Genomic DNA, 18,214 nt, shown 5'->3' on the forward strand with positions numbered 1-18,214 from the left:
AAAATTTAACATGCACAAATCAAACTCGGGGTATTATTTTGTCATCTGGTTCTTTATCCCGCCTTTGGTGTCTGTCACAAATTAGACAGCGCTCTCAGTTATCCTGGGTGGAAACCCCTTCCTTTTTTCAGCCCCCGCCCTCTCGCTTCTGATTCTTCCCAAGTGTTTTGCATTTTCCTTTGAGGTAGTTCTTGTATCCATCTCTTTTGTTTTATGTTATTTGTCTTGCCAGGAATACTGCTGTTCCTCCTAGAGCCATTTTAGACTCCATTTACTCGGGAGAATCCAGGCCGGAGCGCCACTCCATGAGGCTTTCATATTCCAGTCCCCAGTACCAAACAGCTTCCTCTCCCCTTGTCTCATAGCTTTTTGCCTTCCCATTCGATTAGAAGCACCTTTACAGCAAACACAGTGGCTTATGTTTCCTCTGTCATCTCTTACAGTGTCTTAGGTAATTTTGTCTCTAGAGTAGCCACTATCTGAACTTATCAGTTCATTTGTCAGTATATAGTCCCCAAATTGCTAATTTACATAAGGAATGCTTTGCATTGTTGCTAAAGGAATACAAAGAGGAAGAAAGAAACTTAACACCAGTAGGAAGAGATGAGAGAGTATTCATGGGCCAAGTTGGGTGTTAAAGATTGTATACCATTCTGTTATAAGACAGTTACCTAGATCAGCCCTAGTTTTTACAGCTTCTAGATGGACATTTGTAAGGTAAGGGTTTGCTTTTATTTTTGGTCTTTTGTTAAGCAATTATAACCGTTTCCTTGACATGGTAGATTTCAAGTTTGAGGTTTAACTTCCGCAGCTTGGGCAGAATGAAGCAGTGTGCCTTGGCCACCTTACCACAGCTGTCAAAGCTTCCTTTAGCACGAGATCTTATCAGAGTTTCTAATGACACATTGAGTAGAATATGTGTTATTTAGCAACAGATGCCTCATGGTTAGGGGTCTCTGAATGTATATCTGGAGGAACAAGGGCTCTTTATTTGGCCTTGATAAAAATGGACCGCAAGAGCTGTCTTTCCTGTGTGTTCTTAATGGGGCCATTAAGTACACTGTGTGTTGTGAATTCATGGGACGCTACCAGATACATTATAGAACCACGGTATTTAGGTCTTTCCCCGAGGCACAGAGTTTCTTTTTACCTACTGTGGACATTTCTAAAATCCATCCATTTAGTCTTCTTATCTCTCTTTGTTTTCCTTCCTCTGTTTTGCCCCTTTCCTCCCTCTTTTTCTCTTTTTCCTCTCCCCTTTTTCTTTCCCCACTTCCTTTTTTCCGTCATCATTTTAGGCAATGTCATTGCAAAAATGTAAATTTGAGTTAATCCATACCTTTCTGCTTTAAAGAACATATGCTTTCCGGAAGAAGCAAATTTAATAACTCAACATTTCGGTCTTTCAAGTACTAGAGAAAATGAAAACTGGTGTTATTCTTGATAATGCCTTCACTTCATTGTGCTGTTGTCATGAATGCGTCCTTTTAAAATCAGCTGACCTGCACTCTGACCTTTTTGGAAATAATGAAAGTAATAAAGCTGAGTCACAGAAGGCTTCATTGAGCCCCTTCTCAACAGTGAGTTTATTTTCGATTTGCTTTTGCATAGGTTTGCCTCAGCGAAATGAGGGCACACATAAGGACTTGTCAGAAGTACATAGATAAATATGGACCACTACAAGAACTTGGGGAGACAGCAACGAGGTTTGTTTCCATACAGTACAGTTGAGTGCTAAATTTGATATGTCTATAAAGAATTTGATGCTGAAACTAATACAAAATCATTTTGAATGTAAACTGTAATTGAAAAAAAAATTTAAATGTTATGTTACTGAAAAGCAAAAAAAAAGAATTTAATGGGCTGGAAAATTTAATGTTTTTATTGTGAAAATGTGCATATAGTTATGGGTAAGCTCTTAACCACAATACCTGTTATTGGTAATCATTTGTTAGTAGCAATAATTATGAAAGAATTTTGCTCTCTCTACTTTAAAAAGTTTGCGTGGAGGAGCCAACAAAACACTGGAGATATTAGGGAAACTTCCTTAATGAAGTTTGTATTAAGGAAGATTCAAAAACAGAATGCAGAACTGTTTGTTTCTGTTAGGCTCTTTTTCCTAACAGACTCCTGAAGTACATCATGATTAAGAGGCTTTTCGTCTTTACTTTTCCATTACTGCTGCTCAGTTCCCCAGCTCATTCCCTCTCATTTTGCTAGTTTCTTCTTAGAAAGTAGAAAGTGACATCTCTGTATATATTCTAACTAGGAAGTATAGGCCTCTAGCAGGCATCCTGAATTCTGTACTTTTGGGGGCTGAAAGAGGGGTGGGGGTGGCTAGCAGGTGTAATGGAGGATAACTTTTTTCCCTTTAAAAAAAGAAAAGAAATCTGGGTTATTATTTTCCTGATAGCCAGAATAATTACAAAGTTTGGAATTCTTCTCTACTAAAGAAAATGATTTAAAGAGATGTGTTCTCCCACGTAGGCTAATGGCTTTGAAACCATTAAGTCTGCTTATGAACTCAGTTATCCAATAGTGGTATTCAGTAGGAGTGTGATTTCTTTCCCTTTCCTGAAGGAAAATGTTAGTTCTGCTTATTTTAAGAAATACACTCAACCCTGGCTGGTGTGGCTCAGGGAACTGAGTGCTGGCCTGTGAACCAAAGGGTTGCTGGTTCAATTCCCAGACTAGGGCACATGCCTGGGTTGCAGGTCAGGTCCCCAGTAGGGGGCATGTAAGAGGCAACCACACACTGATGTTTCTCTCCCTCTCTTTCTCCCTCCCTTCCCCTCTCTAAAAGATAAATAAATAAAATCTTTTAAAAATACACTCAGAACAGAGCTTATACTTTTTAACCTGAAGTCTAAATCATTGCTTCATTCCTTTTGCTTTACTAGAGATTGCTTTGCAGATACATCTGTTTTATAGGATTAGTTTTATACCATGACATTACAAATTTTAAATGAGTATTTTAGCTCTAAGGAGTATGGGTTCTATTAGATTGGCCAAGGCAGGAATGAGGGATAACAAATGGGTTGAGAAAGTATGTGTATTTGGTTGCAAGGTTGATAGTCTTTATAAAAAATTAAAAATATATGAAAGCAAATTTAAAGCCCACTTTTTCCTTCTAGTTAGAATTAAATAATAAATAATTTTAAAAATTAAAATAACAGAAAATGGGAAGGGTTTGTGATTAATCAATCTTACAAGATAGATTAATATTTGCATTTAAGGTAGAAATCTTTGCTTTATAGAAGTTACTGCTTGATTCAGATTTTTAAAAAAATTATGCAGGGAGCTTGTATAGAGTACAACTCTTGGGGTGTAGGAAGTTATTTCTATAATGGAAAGTAAGCAAAAAATCCTAAGCTTCCATATTGTCCCTAAGAATTTAAGGCAGCACTGTCCAGTAGAAATAGAACGCAGAACACATAATGTAATTTTTCTAATAGCCACACCAACAAAGTAAAAAGCAACAAGTAAAATCAATTTTTGATACATTTTATGTAACCCAAATAGAGCCAGAATATTATCATTTCAACATGTGATCAATATAAAAACTGAGGTATTTTACATTTTTAATATTAAGCCTTTGAAATTCAGTGTGTATTGTATGCTTTAGCATATCTCAATTTGGACTAGCGATATTTCAAGTGCCCAATAGACACATATGGCTAACGACTACCTCATTGGACAGCGCAGGTATAAGGGACAAATACTCCTAGGTGTGAGGACTTAACAGGGTAGTTGTAGGTCATTTTTTGTCCTTCCCTGGATACTAATTATGTGAGTTGACACCTGTTATACAAGGTAGGTTTACAGTTGTGAGTACGCAAACACAAAATTTGTTCTTATATTATGATGTGTTAATTATTGTATTGTTTTCCTTACAAACAACTGTAAACTTACTTTTGCCCCACCTTGTATATACTAGCAGAGTTGGAGGACAAATAACACGCAAAGCAAAATTAGGAAAGGGAGGATGTAAAAGTGACAGAAAAAGCAACCCAGGGACAGGTGGGTGAACTGATGCTCAGTTTCTCAGTGAATAGCTGCTTCATGTGTACTATAACTGTTTCTCTAGCTGTCCTGATTGGGATACACATTTACATCTCTCGTGAGAAAAAATTTAGGCACCAAAACCATTGTCAGGATAGGAAAAAATATCACATCAGAAAGAATGACGACTGGAAACTAGACCTCCCTACATTCTACTTTTTACCTCTAGTTAAGTGACTATCTAATTGCCAACAATTTTAGTTAATATTTATATTCTGTGCAATTTCTAGGTGTGTATGCCCATTTTGTCAGAAGGAATTGGATGAACACAGCTTGCTGGATCATTGTATTGCTCATCACAGATCAGAAAGGAGACCTGTGGTAAGGATTTTATGTATTCCTGCAATGTCTAAACTCAATACACATTAGAAAATTCATTTGGTAGGTTTCTATTTATAGATATAAAGGATAATTTATGTCAGGGTTATGGTAATTCTGTGACATTAACTATATGTGAAAGTGTTGAATTGAAACTAATAAGAATCAGTAATGTGCAATCACTCATTCATTTATGAAATTAGACAACATTATGTCTTACAGATAATCATGGATATGATCAACTAAGAAGATCTAAAATGCACAGTTAAGATCTAACTTTAGTATGTTAGCCATGATCAAGTCTTAGGTTAAGAACATTTTTTAATAATGCAAATAGAGTTGTCATGAAAATACACTAGAAATGAAAAGTATAAAGTCATTTACCTTCATTAATCAAGTTATTATTTTATTTCATAGTCTTGCACATTAAATACACATGTTGCTCTTCATTTTCTGGATTCATAGTGAATGCTGCCTTTTTTCTTTTCAACTGGGCATTTTAGTTCTATTTTGCAGTGTAGCTTCTATAATTTTTATTTCTGTATAGTTGTGAGATGAAGCAGAGCGCATCATCATTTACTTAGCCATTTTACTATTTTTGAACACCTGAATTATTGCCAATTTTTAGGATTTTAATTCATATTTTTATACATTTAAAGTTCTCCTTTTATTGGATGTTTTTCCTAAAAGGAAATTTCTTAGATTGGTATTTCTGGGACCAAGAGTGCAAACTTTTTTTAAAAAAGATTTTATTTATTTATTTTTAGAGAGGGGAAGGGAGTGGGAGAGAGGGAGAGAAACATCAGTGTGTGGTTGTCTCTTGCACACCCCCTACTGGGGACCTGGCCCGAAACCCAGACATGTGCCGTGACTGGGAATCAACCATCAACCCTTTTGTTCCCAGGCCGTGCTCAATCCACTGAGCCACACCAGCCAGGGCCAAGAGTGCAAACTTTTTAATAACTTGAAATATAAAATACATTCCCAAAAGTTTGAGCTAGTTTATATTTGTATCAGCAATTTATAAGTAAATTCCTTTTTCTTTAACCTGTCCAAAATTGTATACATTTATTTTAAAATTACCCACACTTAACAGATACAAAATTATATCTTGAAGATTATTTTGAATTTTAGTTGTTTTATATTTCATATGTTTATATGTATGTGTGCATATATTTGTACATAAAATATATACACATATACACACACATAAATATGTGTGTCATTTATTTATATATGAGTTTTTTAAATTTGGGTTTTAGGTGTTGGTTTTTTCCCCCCATAGAATCCTTTTGGGAAGTGGATGGATTGAAATATAAGTATGTTAGATAGACAGATAGATACACATAGTCATCACAACGGTGCTGTGAGATAGGTGTGGCTACTATCCCCATCTTACAGATGATAAAGTAAGGCCCAGAGAGGTTAAGTCTTGTAAGGTCACACAGCTGGTAAATCGGAGAGCCACAATTTAAACACCGTCTGGCTCCAGGGCCTATATGATGAACCCCTGTGCTCTACTAGCAAGTTCATGAGAAAGCCACACAACCCAGTCAAAGGTATTTATTATTGGTTCTAATGGCCTGGGCACTTAGTTCTTGAGATGGCTTACTAGGAGCTTGATAGGTGTAGGGGGAGCAGGGGAGATTATCATGGGCTTTACCTGCTCAGGTTGCTCTATGGGAGGAGCTGGGTGACACTGATCTCCGCCCGCAAGATCTGCTTTTGAGGTTTCAGTATTCCAATACACATACACACGGACTACAGAGGTCCTGTGGGGGAAAAGGATCACCGCAACCACTCTCTGAAGAGGAGAGTGCCTCTGAGCTCCTCGGCCACTCCCTCAAGGGGGGAGCATGCCTACCCTTGCCTCAACCAAGCTTTTATTGGTTTTCCCTGGCCCCTTACATCAAAGAAGGTCTTCTTTTACTATACAAAGGTTTGTTTTGGGTGGTTATCTTTGCAGACACAGGAGAGGGTGTCGCTGAATACATCAAAGGAGGACATTTGCAATGTAAAGGGAGAAGTGGTCCTAACGGCTAGGTTCCACACCTGGAAGGTCTAGCCCAGATTTTAGGAAGATGAAGATACTCAGTAAACATTTGCTGCCTCAGGGTGAGAGAGGTTTTTTTTTTTTAGCAAGAGCAAGTCTCATAGCAGTTTAAGTACAATGCAGGCCTGATTTCCCGCTGGAGAATTTATCCATAGACGTGGGTCCTGCCTGCCAACCTCGCTCCCCACTGGCTTTTCAGAGTGGGGGCTAAGCCACATTTCCCACGCTTGGAACGGTCCCCCACAGCTGGGCTAGAGTTTTATAATAGGTCCTTGGGGAGTGGGAAGAAGTTAGAAATAAAACATTAGGTCAGGTGGCATGGACTATCCCCTCGCATCCGATGTTTCTATTTCTCCCTTCCTCTTTCTAAAAACAGTGAAAAAACATGTCCTTAGGTGAGGATGAAAAAAAAAAGGCGTCTGGACACAGCCTAAGCCCTGAGGAGTAGTACCCAGGGTGCTGCTCTGGCTGGAGGAACACCAGGCCTGCTGGACCACGGACTTCATCATAGCAGCAGTCTGTGGCAGGCCACATACTGGTGCATCCATTTGTACTGTGTACCAGCTCCAGCAGAAATCCAGTCCACATGCTCCTAAATTGGGCCACTGAAGGAGGTCCATGGAAGCTAGGTCTTCCATAATTAGGTCGTTGAAGAGAGCTAACCTAGGGACAGAAATAAACCAGAAATGACGGGATCAGATTGCCCATGAATTTAGTGGTTAAAAACCTAGGCTTTGAAGGAGAAAAGCTTTGGTGCAAATTCCAGCAAATCCCATTAATCTCTCTGCCTCTGTTTCATCATTTGCAAAATGGTGATGATCATGTAATGATGGCTTTTTCACAGGGTAGTAATAAAGGAGTCAGGCATATGAACTAAGCCCTCTTTTGCTACATGGTGTTTATCCCATAAATAAGAGAGAGTGGAGGGGATAATGGTGGGTTACTGCCACCTTTGCCTCTGTGTAGAGTGTAGAGGAAATTTCTCAGAGGAATCCTTGTATTCTCATAGTTGGTGAACCCAAGCAAGGAGGAGCTGGGGAGGTCTAGTGGTAAAATTTTACCACAAGATCTGGGTGTTATTATGGCCTTGAGGCAGGAGCAGGTTATTCAGAAGATTTGTGGTTCTGTAATACACTGGGGCCATCTAGAGATGGTTCCTGGAACAGAAGACCTTTAGGTTTCCTGTGTTGGTGTTTTATTCTTGAGTAAAAGCTTGAGACTCATGTCACTGTGAAGGATGTAGAGCCAGTAGGAGTAAGATGTATGCTGAGGTTGTGAAAAGGCTGGAGGTGGACACTGTAGCATGGCTGAAGCTCATGGGGTTAGGGATCCCCAGTGGGGACGCATGGTTGAAACACACATGTGGAAGCACTGGGCAAAGAGGGCTGAGTCTGAAGCTCATTCTGGGTTAGCGTGGAAGTTAGCAAGGAATTACTGCTTTGAACGGTTTTGACTGCAGATAAAAATCAGTGACATCATTGATTTACCCGGTGTAGGAAGTTTCATGGCAGTTGGAAACTTGGACAAGTGATTCTACCTTCTAGAAATAATCGGATAATTCAGAGATCAAACCATAAAGAAATAATCTCTTCCTGAGTTGCTCAAAACTGGAGTGGTAGGTTAGGAACATTGGGGAACTTTGACTTTTCTCTCATATGTAGCCATAAAAACCAACATCTCTTTTTTGTCATTCAGTAATTATATTCTGCCATGTTTAATTTTTTGAAAAATTATATTGGTGGAATTTGTGTGTTTATTTTTTAAAGATTTTATTTATTTATTTATTTATGTTTAGAGAGGGGGAGGGAGAGAGAGAGAAACACTAATGTGTGGTTGCCTCTTGCATGCCCCTAACTGGGGACCTGGCCCGCAACCCAGGCATGTGACCTGACTGGGAATTGAATCGGTGACCCTTTGGTTTGCAGGCGAGCACTCAATCCACTGAGCCACACCAGCCAGGACATATCAGTGGAATTTAGACTCAAAGGAGGCAAATGACACAAACAGCATGCTTCAGATTGAATTGTGAGACCGCTTGAGAGAAATTTGGTATTTTACCTGGTAAAGAGAAGATATTTTAGCAAGAACTGTGATTTCTGACTGTTCTCTCTGCGAGAGTGCTCTTTCTTTCATTGCTTGGCTCTTATTTATCTTTTAGAACTCAGCTTAAATCTTACTTCCTTAGGATGCTCCTCCAACGCCCAAATTAATTTTGGCTCTTGCTTTTCTCCCTCTTTTTGTCTTATTTATTACAATTTGTAATTGTATTCATTTCATGTCTGTCTCTCCCTCTAAATTGGTTCAGGAAGTCATGGAACTTAATTCCCTTGTTCAGCACTCCAATGGCCAGTTCTTGGTAGAGAACCTGGCACATAATAGGTATAGTGATATGAAAAACAGGATATTAAAAAAAATGTAATTCCATTCTCCCAGGGTCAAAGGTTCTAGTAGTCTTTTATTCTATGCTTTGCTCCAGAGATGCATTCCTTAAGGGAAAGGACGAGACTTCATTGCTTTGGAACACAAACTGTGGTGTCTATAACCTGAACTACTCATCTCTTTTTTTGTTTGTTTGTTTTAATAATTGTGTTAATTAAAACAATATTTTTATTTATTGGTTTTAGAGAGAGAGAAAGAGCGTGAGAGAAACATCAATTTGTTGTTCAACTTACTTATGCATTCTTTGGTTGATTCTTGTATGTGCCCTGATAGGATCGACCCCGCAACCTTGGTGTATCAGGATAACACTAACCAACTGAGCTACCTGACCAGGGCCCTGAACTACTCATCTCTACAGTTTATTTCTGTGGGTAGTATCTGACTTAACTGGGCAGAGACGGTGTATGTGCAGAGGTGTTTTGCAAGTGAGAAAGTTTTTTATTAGATTTACTTTTAAGCACCTACCTTGATTCTGGTTATGTATTTACCTGTGATTATTTTCAATGCATATCTCTTTTCTTTTGTTGTTGGATTCAGTAGTCTTTAATTTCCTTCCCCAAATGGCATTTGCCATCAGAAATTCTCCCATCCAATTTTTCTGTTCTTTATCAAATCAGTCATGTACACACTTTAGAAAGAGATTTCAACTTTTACAATATAAAATATAGGATATATTCTATAAAATATACCTCCATCACAATGAAGGGTTTCAAGGACCTCTATTGAGAAAGATATTCTCTATGGGATCCCCTGTAACAGTACAAAAATGGGGGGAAAGCAAGGTTTGATGAACTGGAAGGTTGACTGTCCCCATCAGTTGTGTTCTCTCAGTGTTATTACCCTTATCCTTAAGGGGGTCACGGAGGGGTGTCATTTGGAGAAAGCTGATAAGGACCAGTTCAGATGGACTGGGACAGGATGGCTTGGCTCCAGGTATCCATGGAGCAGCATCAGATCCATTCTGTGTCTTTGGTATTTGGTGTGATGGGTTTTGGCAAATGTATCCTGCTGTACCCACATTAGATGCTAACATCTAGTACACTGATAATCCAAGGCCATATGTTCCTATCAGATTTTTGTACATTTTATGGATTCTCAGAAGCCCTTACCTTGGCAGTTCTCAACCTTTTCTCTGTCCCGCCACATCTAAAGGATATGATGCTGAAGTCAGTCATTCTAAATTTGGTAACAGTGATTCCTGAGGGTGGACAAGAAATCCCCTGGGGAGAGAAGGTGATTGTATCAGAATTGAACAGAAGCAGAGGTTTATAGTTGAAAAAGGGCTCTCATCTGACTCTGTGTATCACCTTCGCATGACCTCTTCTTCCCCCATCCTCAACTGGCCCAGTTACTCTGTTACAGGAACAGGTATGAACTGGAAGACTTTTTCTTTCCTTTTAGGATTTCCTTGCCTTTCCCACAGATTCCTCTGCCTGTAATGACCCTCCTGTAGCATGACTGACTCATTCCTCAAGACTCCGTCAGCTGAATCATTTCCTGATTTTCTAGGCAACATTATTCCCTTTTCAGGTCTTGAACAGTTCATATCTTGAATTTAGCACTTGCTGTGCTGTACCGAAAGTATCTGCATAAGTAAAATAATAGTAACCATTTATTATTTGTGCCATGGACTGGACTAATATAATTACTGAGCTTCATAATGTTACATAATGTATTACTTTAAATCTACCAAGAGCCCTGCAAAAACAGAGATAATTCTTGTTTTTATAGGTAAGATTAATTACTTGCCAAGCTTAAGTCATTGAGAGGCTGGAATGAAATTGGAAACTATTTTCCAGGTACTGAGACTACAAGAATGAATGGGACACATGTAGTTTCTTCCCTCAGGGAACTCTAACTATTTAAGGATGGGGATCAAATGGTAGTAACTATATGGCATTTATTAAATACCTAATAATGTACTCATCCCATTAAGGATATTATCTCTAAACATCATAACTACTCTACCAGATAGATGGTAGTATCTCCATTGCACAGAAGAGGGAACTTGAGTGCTGAAGGTCAGACAGCCGATGTTAGGCTTTGAACTCCAGGCTCTTTGACTTCAAAGGCCATGCAAAACAACCCTATCTTATTGGATTGCATATTCCATGTGCCTAGCACATAGTAGAGGCACAATAAAAGTGTTGAATGAACACATTTCTATTACTACTGTTTCTGCACCACAAAAATTTGTTAACTTTTCTGTTAAACTATTTCTTGTTCTCAGCGTTTTTCTCATTACTACATAGGGGTCCCAGGGTAGATTACCTGCTATCTTGGATAGCCAGTATTGCCATTTAACCAAGATAGCTAGTGCGTTAGAAAATCATAAATGATTATAAAGCAATAGTAATTTAAATGTTGTAATTTTATTAAAATTAAGACTTAAGGGTTAATGGAGTAGAGCAAAATTCAGGAATGGACTTTATTTAAAGAAATTGAGCTTATTAAAACCAGGATACACACACACCTCCCCCTGCCCTGCTCCATAAAACAATAAGAAAGAAAAGAACCCTGATTGTGTAGCTCAGTTGGTTAGGGCATTGGCACAATATACCAGGGTTGCGGGTTGGATTCCCAGTCAGGGCACATAAAAGAATCAGCCAATGAATGCATAAATTAGTGGAACAACAAATCAATCTCTCTCTCTCTCTCTCTCTCTCTCTCTCAATTCAATAAATTTTACAAAGAAAAGAATTACAGGAAGACCTCATTTAAATTTAAAGAAAGACATTATCTAAACTGATAAAGTAGGCATTGTTATAATATGAAAAGAACATTGGATTGTCTTTTGGAGGCCCAGCATTCAGTTCTGATACTTGCAGTGATATAAATTTAAGCGAGTTTTTTTCCTCCCTGAAATTGGGTTCCTCAGCAAAATAAGGGTAATAATTAACGATTGTTGTGAGGATCAGTTGAGAATAGCACCTAATTTAATGCTAACACATACTTGGCAGTCAGTAATGATTCTGCATTTCACATTTTAAAAAGTGAATACATGAAGAAATGGAATTAAAAAAACACAAACCTAGGTTAAAATGTAATAAAGTACATTTAAAAGAGTCATTTGTATTAGCCATTGGGGAAATGCAAATTAAAACCATGATGAAATACCACTACACATCTATCAAAATGACTAAAATAAAAAAATATTGACAGTACCAAATGCTGGCAAAAATGTAGAGAAACTGGATAATTCATACATTGGTGGTGGAATGTAAAATTATATAGCTACTCTGGAAAATAAGTTTGGCAGATTTTTACCAAGTTAACTATAATACCGCCACATGACCAACAGTCAGACTCCTGGAAATTTATCCTAGAGAAATAAAAGCATGTTTATGCAAATATCTGTATAGAAATAGTCACTGCAGCTTTATTTGTAACGGCCCCAAACTGTAAACAACAAATGTCCTTCAGAAAGTAAATGGATAAACTGTGGTACATCCATACCTTGGACTGTTTACCACTAACAATAAAAAGGAAGGAACTGTTGCTGCATGCAGCAACTTGGATGCATCTGAAGGTCATTATGCTCAGTGAAAAGAAGCCAATCTCACAAGATGAATACTGAATAATTTGATTTATATAACATTGTTAAAATGATGAAATTGTAGAGGCAGAAAACATCAGTGGACACCAGGGTTATGGAGAGAAGAGGTCAAGGCGGGTAGCATTAGGGAGTTCCTTTGTAGTGACAGAACACTTCTGTATCTTATGTGAATGGTTATATGAATCTGTGTGATAAAATTTTATAGAACTACACACACACACACACACACACACACACACACATGCGTGCGCCAAAATGAATTCATGCATAAACTGGTGAAACCTAAGGAAGGTCTGTAGTCTAGTTAATGCCAATTTCCTGATTTTGATGAGGTACCATAGTATGTAAGATGTTACCATTTGGGAAAACTCACAATTTCTTGGGAGTTTATAAATATTTCAAAATGAAAGGTTTTGTTGAAGAGTTATTAATGGCTATTAAATTGGGGAAATACATATAAATACTAATAACTGATGCTGGTGTGTTATAATCTATATTGCTGGTGGCAATTAAAAGCTTTAAAGCAGTAGATATTATGAACCATAAGTGTTCATAATCTTTGACTACAAAGCTCCATTTCTGGTCATTTATCCTACGAAGGTAATCCCCCCCCAAGAATAAACACTATAGATGATGCCATTTGTAATGATAAAATATCCACATACAAAAAACTTACTTCAAGAGGTAGACAACTAATGTAATAATTATTAATGCAATAAGTATATTACATTGCATCTACTAACTGTAATATTGTTTAATCAGTTCATAAATATGAAAATAATAGCTATTAATAATAGCTATTATTATATGCAAGAAATAATTATATGCAAGAAATGCATATGAGTAAATGCAGTTTTATTTGTTCAATGTTGCTTTAATGTTTATACAATTTTAAAACATAATACTGAGGTATGGCCAATAGGTTCCTCAAGTTAAAATTCACTTTATTGAATGGTATTTTATTTAAATTTATTGAAGTGACATTGGTTAATAAGATTACATAGATTTCGACTATAGATTTCTATGATACATGATCTGTATATTGTATTGTATGCCCCCCACCCAAAGTCAAATCATCTTCTGTCACCATATATTTGGCCACCTTTGTACTTTACTACTTCCCTCCCCCCTTCCACCTGGTAACCACCATACTGTTTTCTGTGTCTATGAGTTTCGGTTTTTTGTCCCACATATGAGTGCAATCATATGGTTCTTAGCTTTTTCTGACTTACTTTGCTTCGCATAATCTCAGGGCCCATCTATGTTGTCACAAATGGCGGTATTTAATTCTGACATTAATGACTGTTTTAAATTCTTTCTTGAACTCTGGTCTTGTATGTTTCCAGTTCTGTCCACTTTGCCGTTTAATGCCTAACGAGAATTCAAACAGCTTCAATGGCAGTTTAATAAGACATCTGCAAGTCAGTCACACTCTGTTTTATGACGATTTCATAGTAAGTATATATTTTTCCTTTTCCATTGTCTTTATGCTGTCTGTGTTAAGCTTACCTTTGTAATCCTGGTGGACAAAATTAGGAAGAAATACGTATGTAGCCAGAGTGTTAAGTATTAGCATTAAATAAGAAATCATAAAAATACAGTTTTTTAAATAAATTTGGGTATTAATATTAGTTATCTGTCTTAGACAAAATTATTTTCTTTGTGATCTATATAATTATCCATTGTATAAGCAGCCAGATTCACCTTCAGATTATTTTAGTTTCTACTCTACTCTGTATGTAGTTATAATTTTTATGAACTTGCAAACATATAGGTGAGATAAAATCACATCAGTAATGAAATGACTCAGAGAATTTGCTCTGCTTCCAGTTGCTTTTATTGCACAGTGAATGGATGTTAACAGATATGACATTATCAATGTAGAAAGACATTCAGGCATTATTTTTAATTTAAATTTTATAAAACACGAAACTCACTTATTGAACTTTTTTAAACTTAAGAAGTTTATTATGAAAAATATTAAACTTATGCAAAAGTAGAAAGAATAGCATAATAAACCCCCATATACCCATCACCTACCTATCAGTAACTAACAACTCATGGCCAGTCTCATTATATTTTTGTAAAATGCAAGAAAAGTTAGGTATTGTATGAATAGTCCTAATACTTACGAGTATTTTCCCATGATCAGAAATGAGAATAATAAACAAAAAGTTAACGTAGCCTTTGTTGTTCTTTGGTCCACATGTTGCCATGTGAGGGTAATGTATTGTCCTCTGAGTCCCTTTTAGCCGCCTTATGGGGGGAAATCACCAAAGCCATGCTCTGAAATAGAATATTTTATTGTTAACTTTTATGTAAATACATGACATGTTAACAGCCAATTCTAATTTGCATATAATTTCTCCTGGCTTTTTTAAAAATTCTATTTCAAGATAGAATTTAATAATTGTTAAAAAACTGTCATTTGAAAATTTTCTCCTTGCTTTCTGATCTGCATGCTATAATTAATCCAGATTCAATACAAGGAACAACGTAGGTTCTGATCTGGATTTAAGTAACAGCTATGTCACAACTATGTGACCTTGGGCAGACCGTTTAACCTTTGAGCCTCTCTGTTGATTTGTAAAGTGAAGGGAATAAAAACACCTACTCCCCAAAGCTTTTGAGATTAAATGAGATAATGCATGTAAAGTGATTTATGCAGTGTGGGCTAGGCAAATTTGTGATGGAACAGAACAAATGGGGTATAAGGAATATTTGAGGAATTGAACAAGTTACACTGCAGAGGCTGCGTAGCCTCTGCTCCATCTCTCAAATGATGTCATCTGGTCCAAAGTACACAAGGCCTCAACAGAGCCTGGTTCTGGTCTATGTGTTCTCATTTTTCACAGCACGTGAGGCTTCCTCTTTCTTTCAGCTCCATAAGATGTTCTAAAAGCCAGGCTGAGGGGGATAGTGGTGGGAAGAAGGAAGGGACTAGTCAAAGAACATGTATGAATGACCCATGGACATGGACAACAGGTTGGGGATTGACTGTGGGAGCGGGCAGGGGAGGGCAAAGGGAGAAAAATTGGGACAAGTATAATAGAATAACAATAAAAAATGATTGAACAAATAAAAGCCAGATTGATTCCATTACTTGTTCTGGCTGTGCACATTCAGTCCACTCAGAACATCTTTCAAAGTACCAATTCAGGGCTGGTTAGGATGAAGCCACTTTGATAAGAATACTTTCCACCCGCTCAAAACCATATTCTTGACATGGAAGTGAGGTTAACACAGTATTCTTTGATTTTTTTTGTTTCCTCAGCTACCAAGTACTACACTATGCACTTTATGTGTATTATCTTATTTTATTCCTTGTAACAACTTCTGTCAAGGGAGCACTGTTATTATACCTCACGCAGGTATGAAATATCTGAAGTTCAAATGTTAATAAATTGCCTAAGAAACAACCAGTATCAAGCCCCAAATCTTATGCTCTTCTATTCTTTATGGCTCTCTTTTGAATTTTATTTGTCTTTTTGGTTTTATATTTCAGAATGGACTTCAAATAGAGAGTTTACTTTTTTGCCTTTTTTTCCCCCTCCCTCCCACCCTTCCTCTCTTTCTTTTAGCTTTTAGTTTTTTTGAGGAAGAGGAGATGGTTTGCAAGGATAGGGCTCTTAGTAGTTTTTGTTTTGTCTACAGAATGTGCTGACAAAGTTTTGAATGCCATTTTGACCATAGGAAAGGAAAGAGAGTTTTGTTTTCAGCAGTTTTCAGATAGATATCCAGTAGTACCACTGGTGAATCATGTGGAAGTGTCTTAACTTTACTCCACATTACATATTTATGTGGAACCTAGCTCTCTGACCAGTATTTGTAATGTTGACGAAAAACTACTCATTAGATCATGCTTAAAAAGCTTTAAATTCCAAATCGGGGCTATTTTACTACGACAATAACTGGTTAATTCATAGGCAGTAAAATGAAGTAGAAAATGAACTGGCCCCAAAGCAAAAGTCCTAGGTTCTTTGACATTTTTTTGTGGAAGTTCAGACAGGTCACTAAACTTAGGGCTTTAGTTTCCTGCAAAATGAGGAATTACAATGACTATCCTCTTTCAGTTTGTGAAAACTGTCTCTGATTGTATGTTTCTTATTATTTTTCTTAATTGTAGGATTTTAATATAATTGAGGAAGCTCTTATTCGAAGGGTATTAGACCGGTCACTTCTGGAATATGTGAATCACTCGAACACCACATAATGTTGTTGAAAGGAAAAGGAAGCAAATCATACAATCGCACCACTTGTTAAGATGCTGCTTGAACAGTTGGAGGGAAATTGTCAATGTTTGATGGGAAGAAATGTACAACAGTTATGTTTGTCCATGTTTGTTGTTATTTGCATTTTAAAACTGCTTTCATTTTGATGGTTTAAGTCTCTTTCATGTTCCTGAGTTTCTTAGATACTTAACAAAAAATAGTCTCCATTAGCCATTAATGTATGAAAGAGAACATAAGGCTAGGATTTGTGGGTGAAGGATCTTTACTGGCCAATTGGATAACACTGTGTGTACTGCTATGTATGACTAAACGCCACCACGGTTGGGCAAGATAACTAATCTCTGTTCTATGTAAAAAGGTGGAAAGTAAAACAAATTGTGGACATCCAAGGAAATATGAAATCTGTTTCAATGCTCATGTTCTAATCACTAATAGAATAACATGAATTACCTTGTATGGTGGGAAAGGAAAATTTTGGACATCAATGAAGTCCATTTAACCCAATTGTTATAACATAATGTAACAAAATTAATTTTGTGTTAGGAACGTATGCTTAGTTCTTTTACTTTTTATAACTGCACACATAAGAATTTAATATTATATTTTTCAAATATTTGTAGCTTACTATTTAGAAATATATCTATAATGTAGGCAATTTCTTAAGAATCATCAGCTGATATTTATAGAAGTATTCACTTCCATAATTTTTAGTAGAAAACCCAAAGGGCTTTGATGTTACTTTTCTTTTACCCTTTAGAAAAATTATAAAAGATAAATACTGAAAACCAAACAGGAAATGTTTGGATCATTACATTGTGATCGCGAAACCCTCTTTTAGAACTCTGTCAGCCACCCTGGATGTCCTCTGTGTGTCCTGTGACAGTTCACAGCCTTCTTCCCCAGCCCCATGAAAGGAACTCCTTCATCAATTTCAACAGTTAATCACCTCTTTGCATTTCTTTAGTACTCTGTTACCCAAGTGTGTATCTCTACACACTAATTTTTGATCTTATCCTCTTAAAATTGTTATTACATATAATAACATTCCTTTTTTTTTTTTATTGTTATTCAATTACAGATGTATGCCTTTTCTCCCCATCCCTCCACCCCACCCCAGGTGAACCCACCTCCCTCCCCCACCTCCACCCTTCCCCTTGGTTTTGTCCATGTGTCCTCTATAGTAGTTCCTGTAATCCCCTCTTCCCACTGTCGCCGCCCCCCCCCCCCCCCCCCCCGCTCTGGCTATTCTTAGATTGTTCTTAACTTCAATGTCTCTGGTTATATTTTGTTAGGTTTTTTCTTCTATTGATTATGTTCCAGTTAAAGGTGAGATCATATGGTATTTGTCCCTCACCTCCTGGCTTATTTCACTTAGCATAATGCTCTCCAGCAACAGCATGGATGAAACTGGAGAGCATTTACATTCCTTTTTAATTTACATGTTCCTTCTTCTTTCTTTTTCTTAAAATTTACCTGTTGAAGAACCTGGTCTTAGGGCTTCTGGAGTTTCCCACAGTCTGTATTAGTATTACTGATTGCAGACTCACGGCACAA

General features: G+C 37.2%; 1 protein-coding gene across 1 annotated transcript in view; it reads left to right on the forward strand.

The window, feature by feature from the left end:
* The window catches only part of RNF125 (ring finger protein 125), a 31,739-nt gene extending 13,880 nt beyond the window's left edge, over window positions 1-17,859 (forward strand). The window contains exons 3-6 of the mRNA XM_024580447.4: window positions 1,612-1,706; window positions 4,293-4,383; window positions 13,775-13,882; window positions 16,555-17,859. Coding sequence (XP_024436215.1) covers window positions 1,612-1,706; window positions 4,293-4,383; window positions 13,775-13,882; window positions 16,555-16,641 — 381 coding nt within the window. The 3' untranslated portion in view covers window positions 16,642-17,859. The remainder of the gene's footprint in view (window positions 1-1,611; window positions 1,707-4,292; window positions 4,384-13,774; window positions 13,883-16,554) is intronic.
* Window positions 17,860-18,214: the final 355 nt, after the last annotated feature.

The sequence above is a fragment of the Desmodus rotundus genome, chromosome 10 (genome assembly GCF_022682495.2).
Source record: "Desmodus rotundus isolate HL8 chromosome 10, HLdesRot8A.1, whole genome shotgun sequence".
Classification (NCBI taxonomy): domain Eukaryota; kingdom Metazoa; phylum Chordata; class Mammalia; order Chiroptera; family Phyllostomidae; genus Desmodus; species Desmodus rotundus.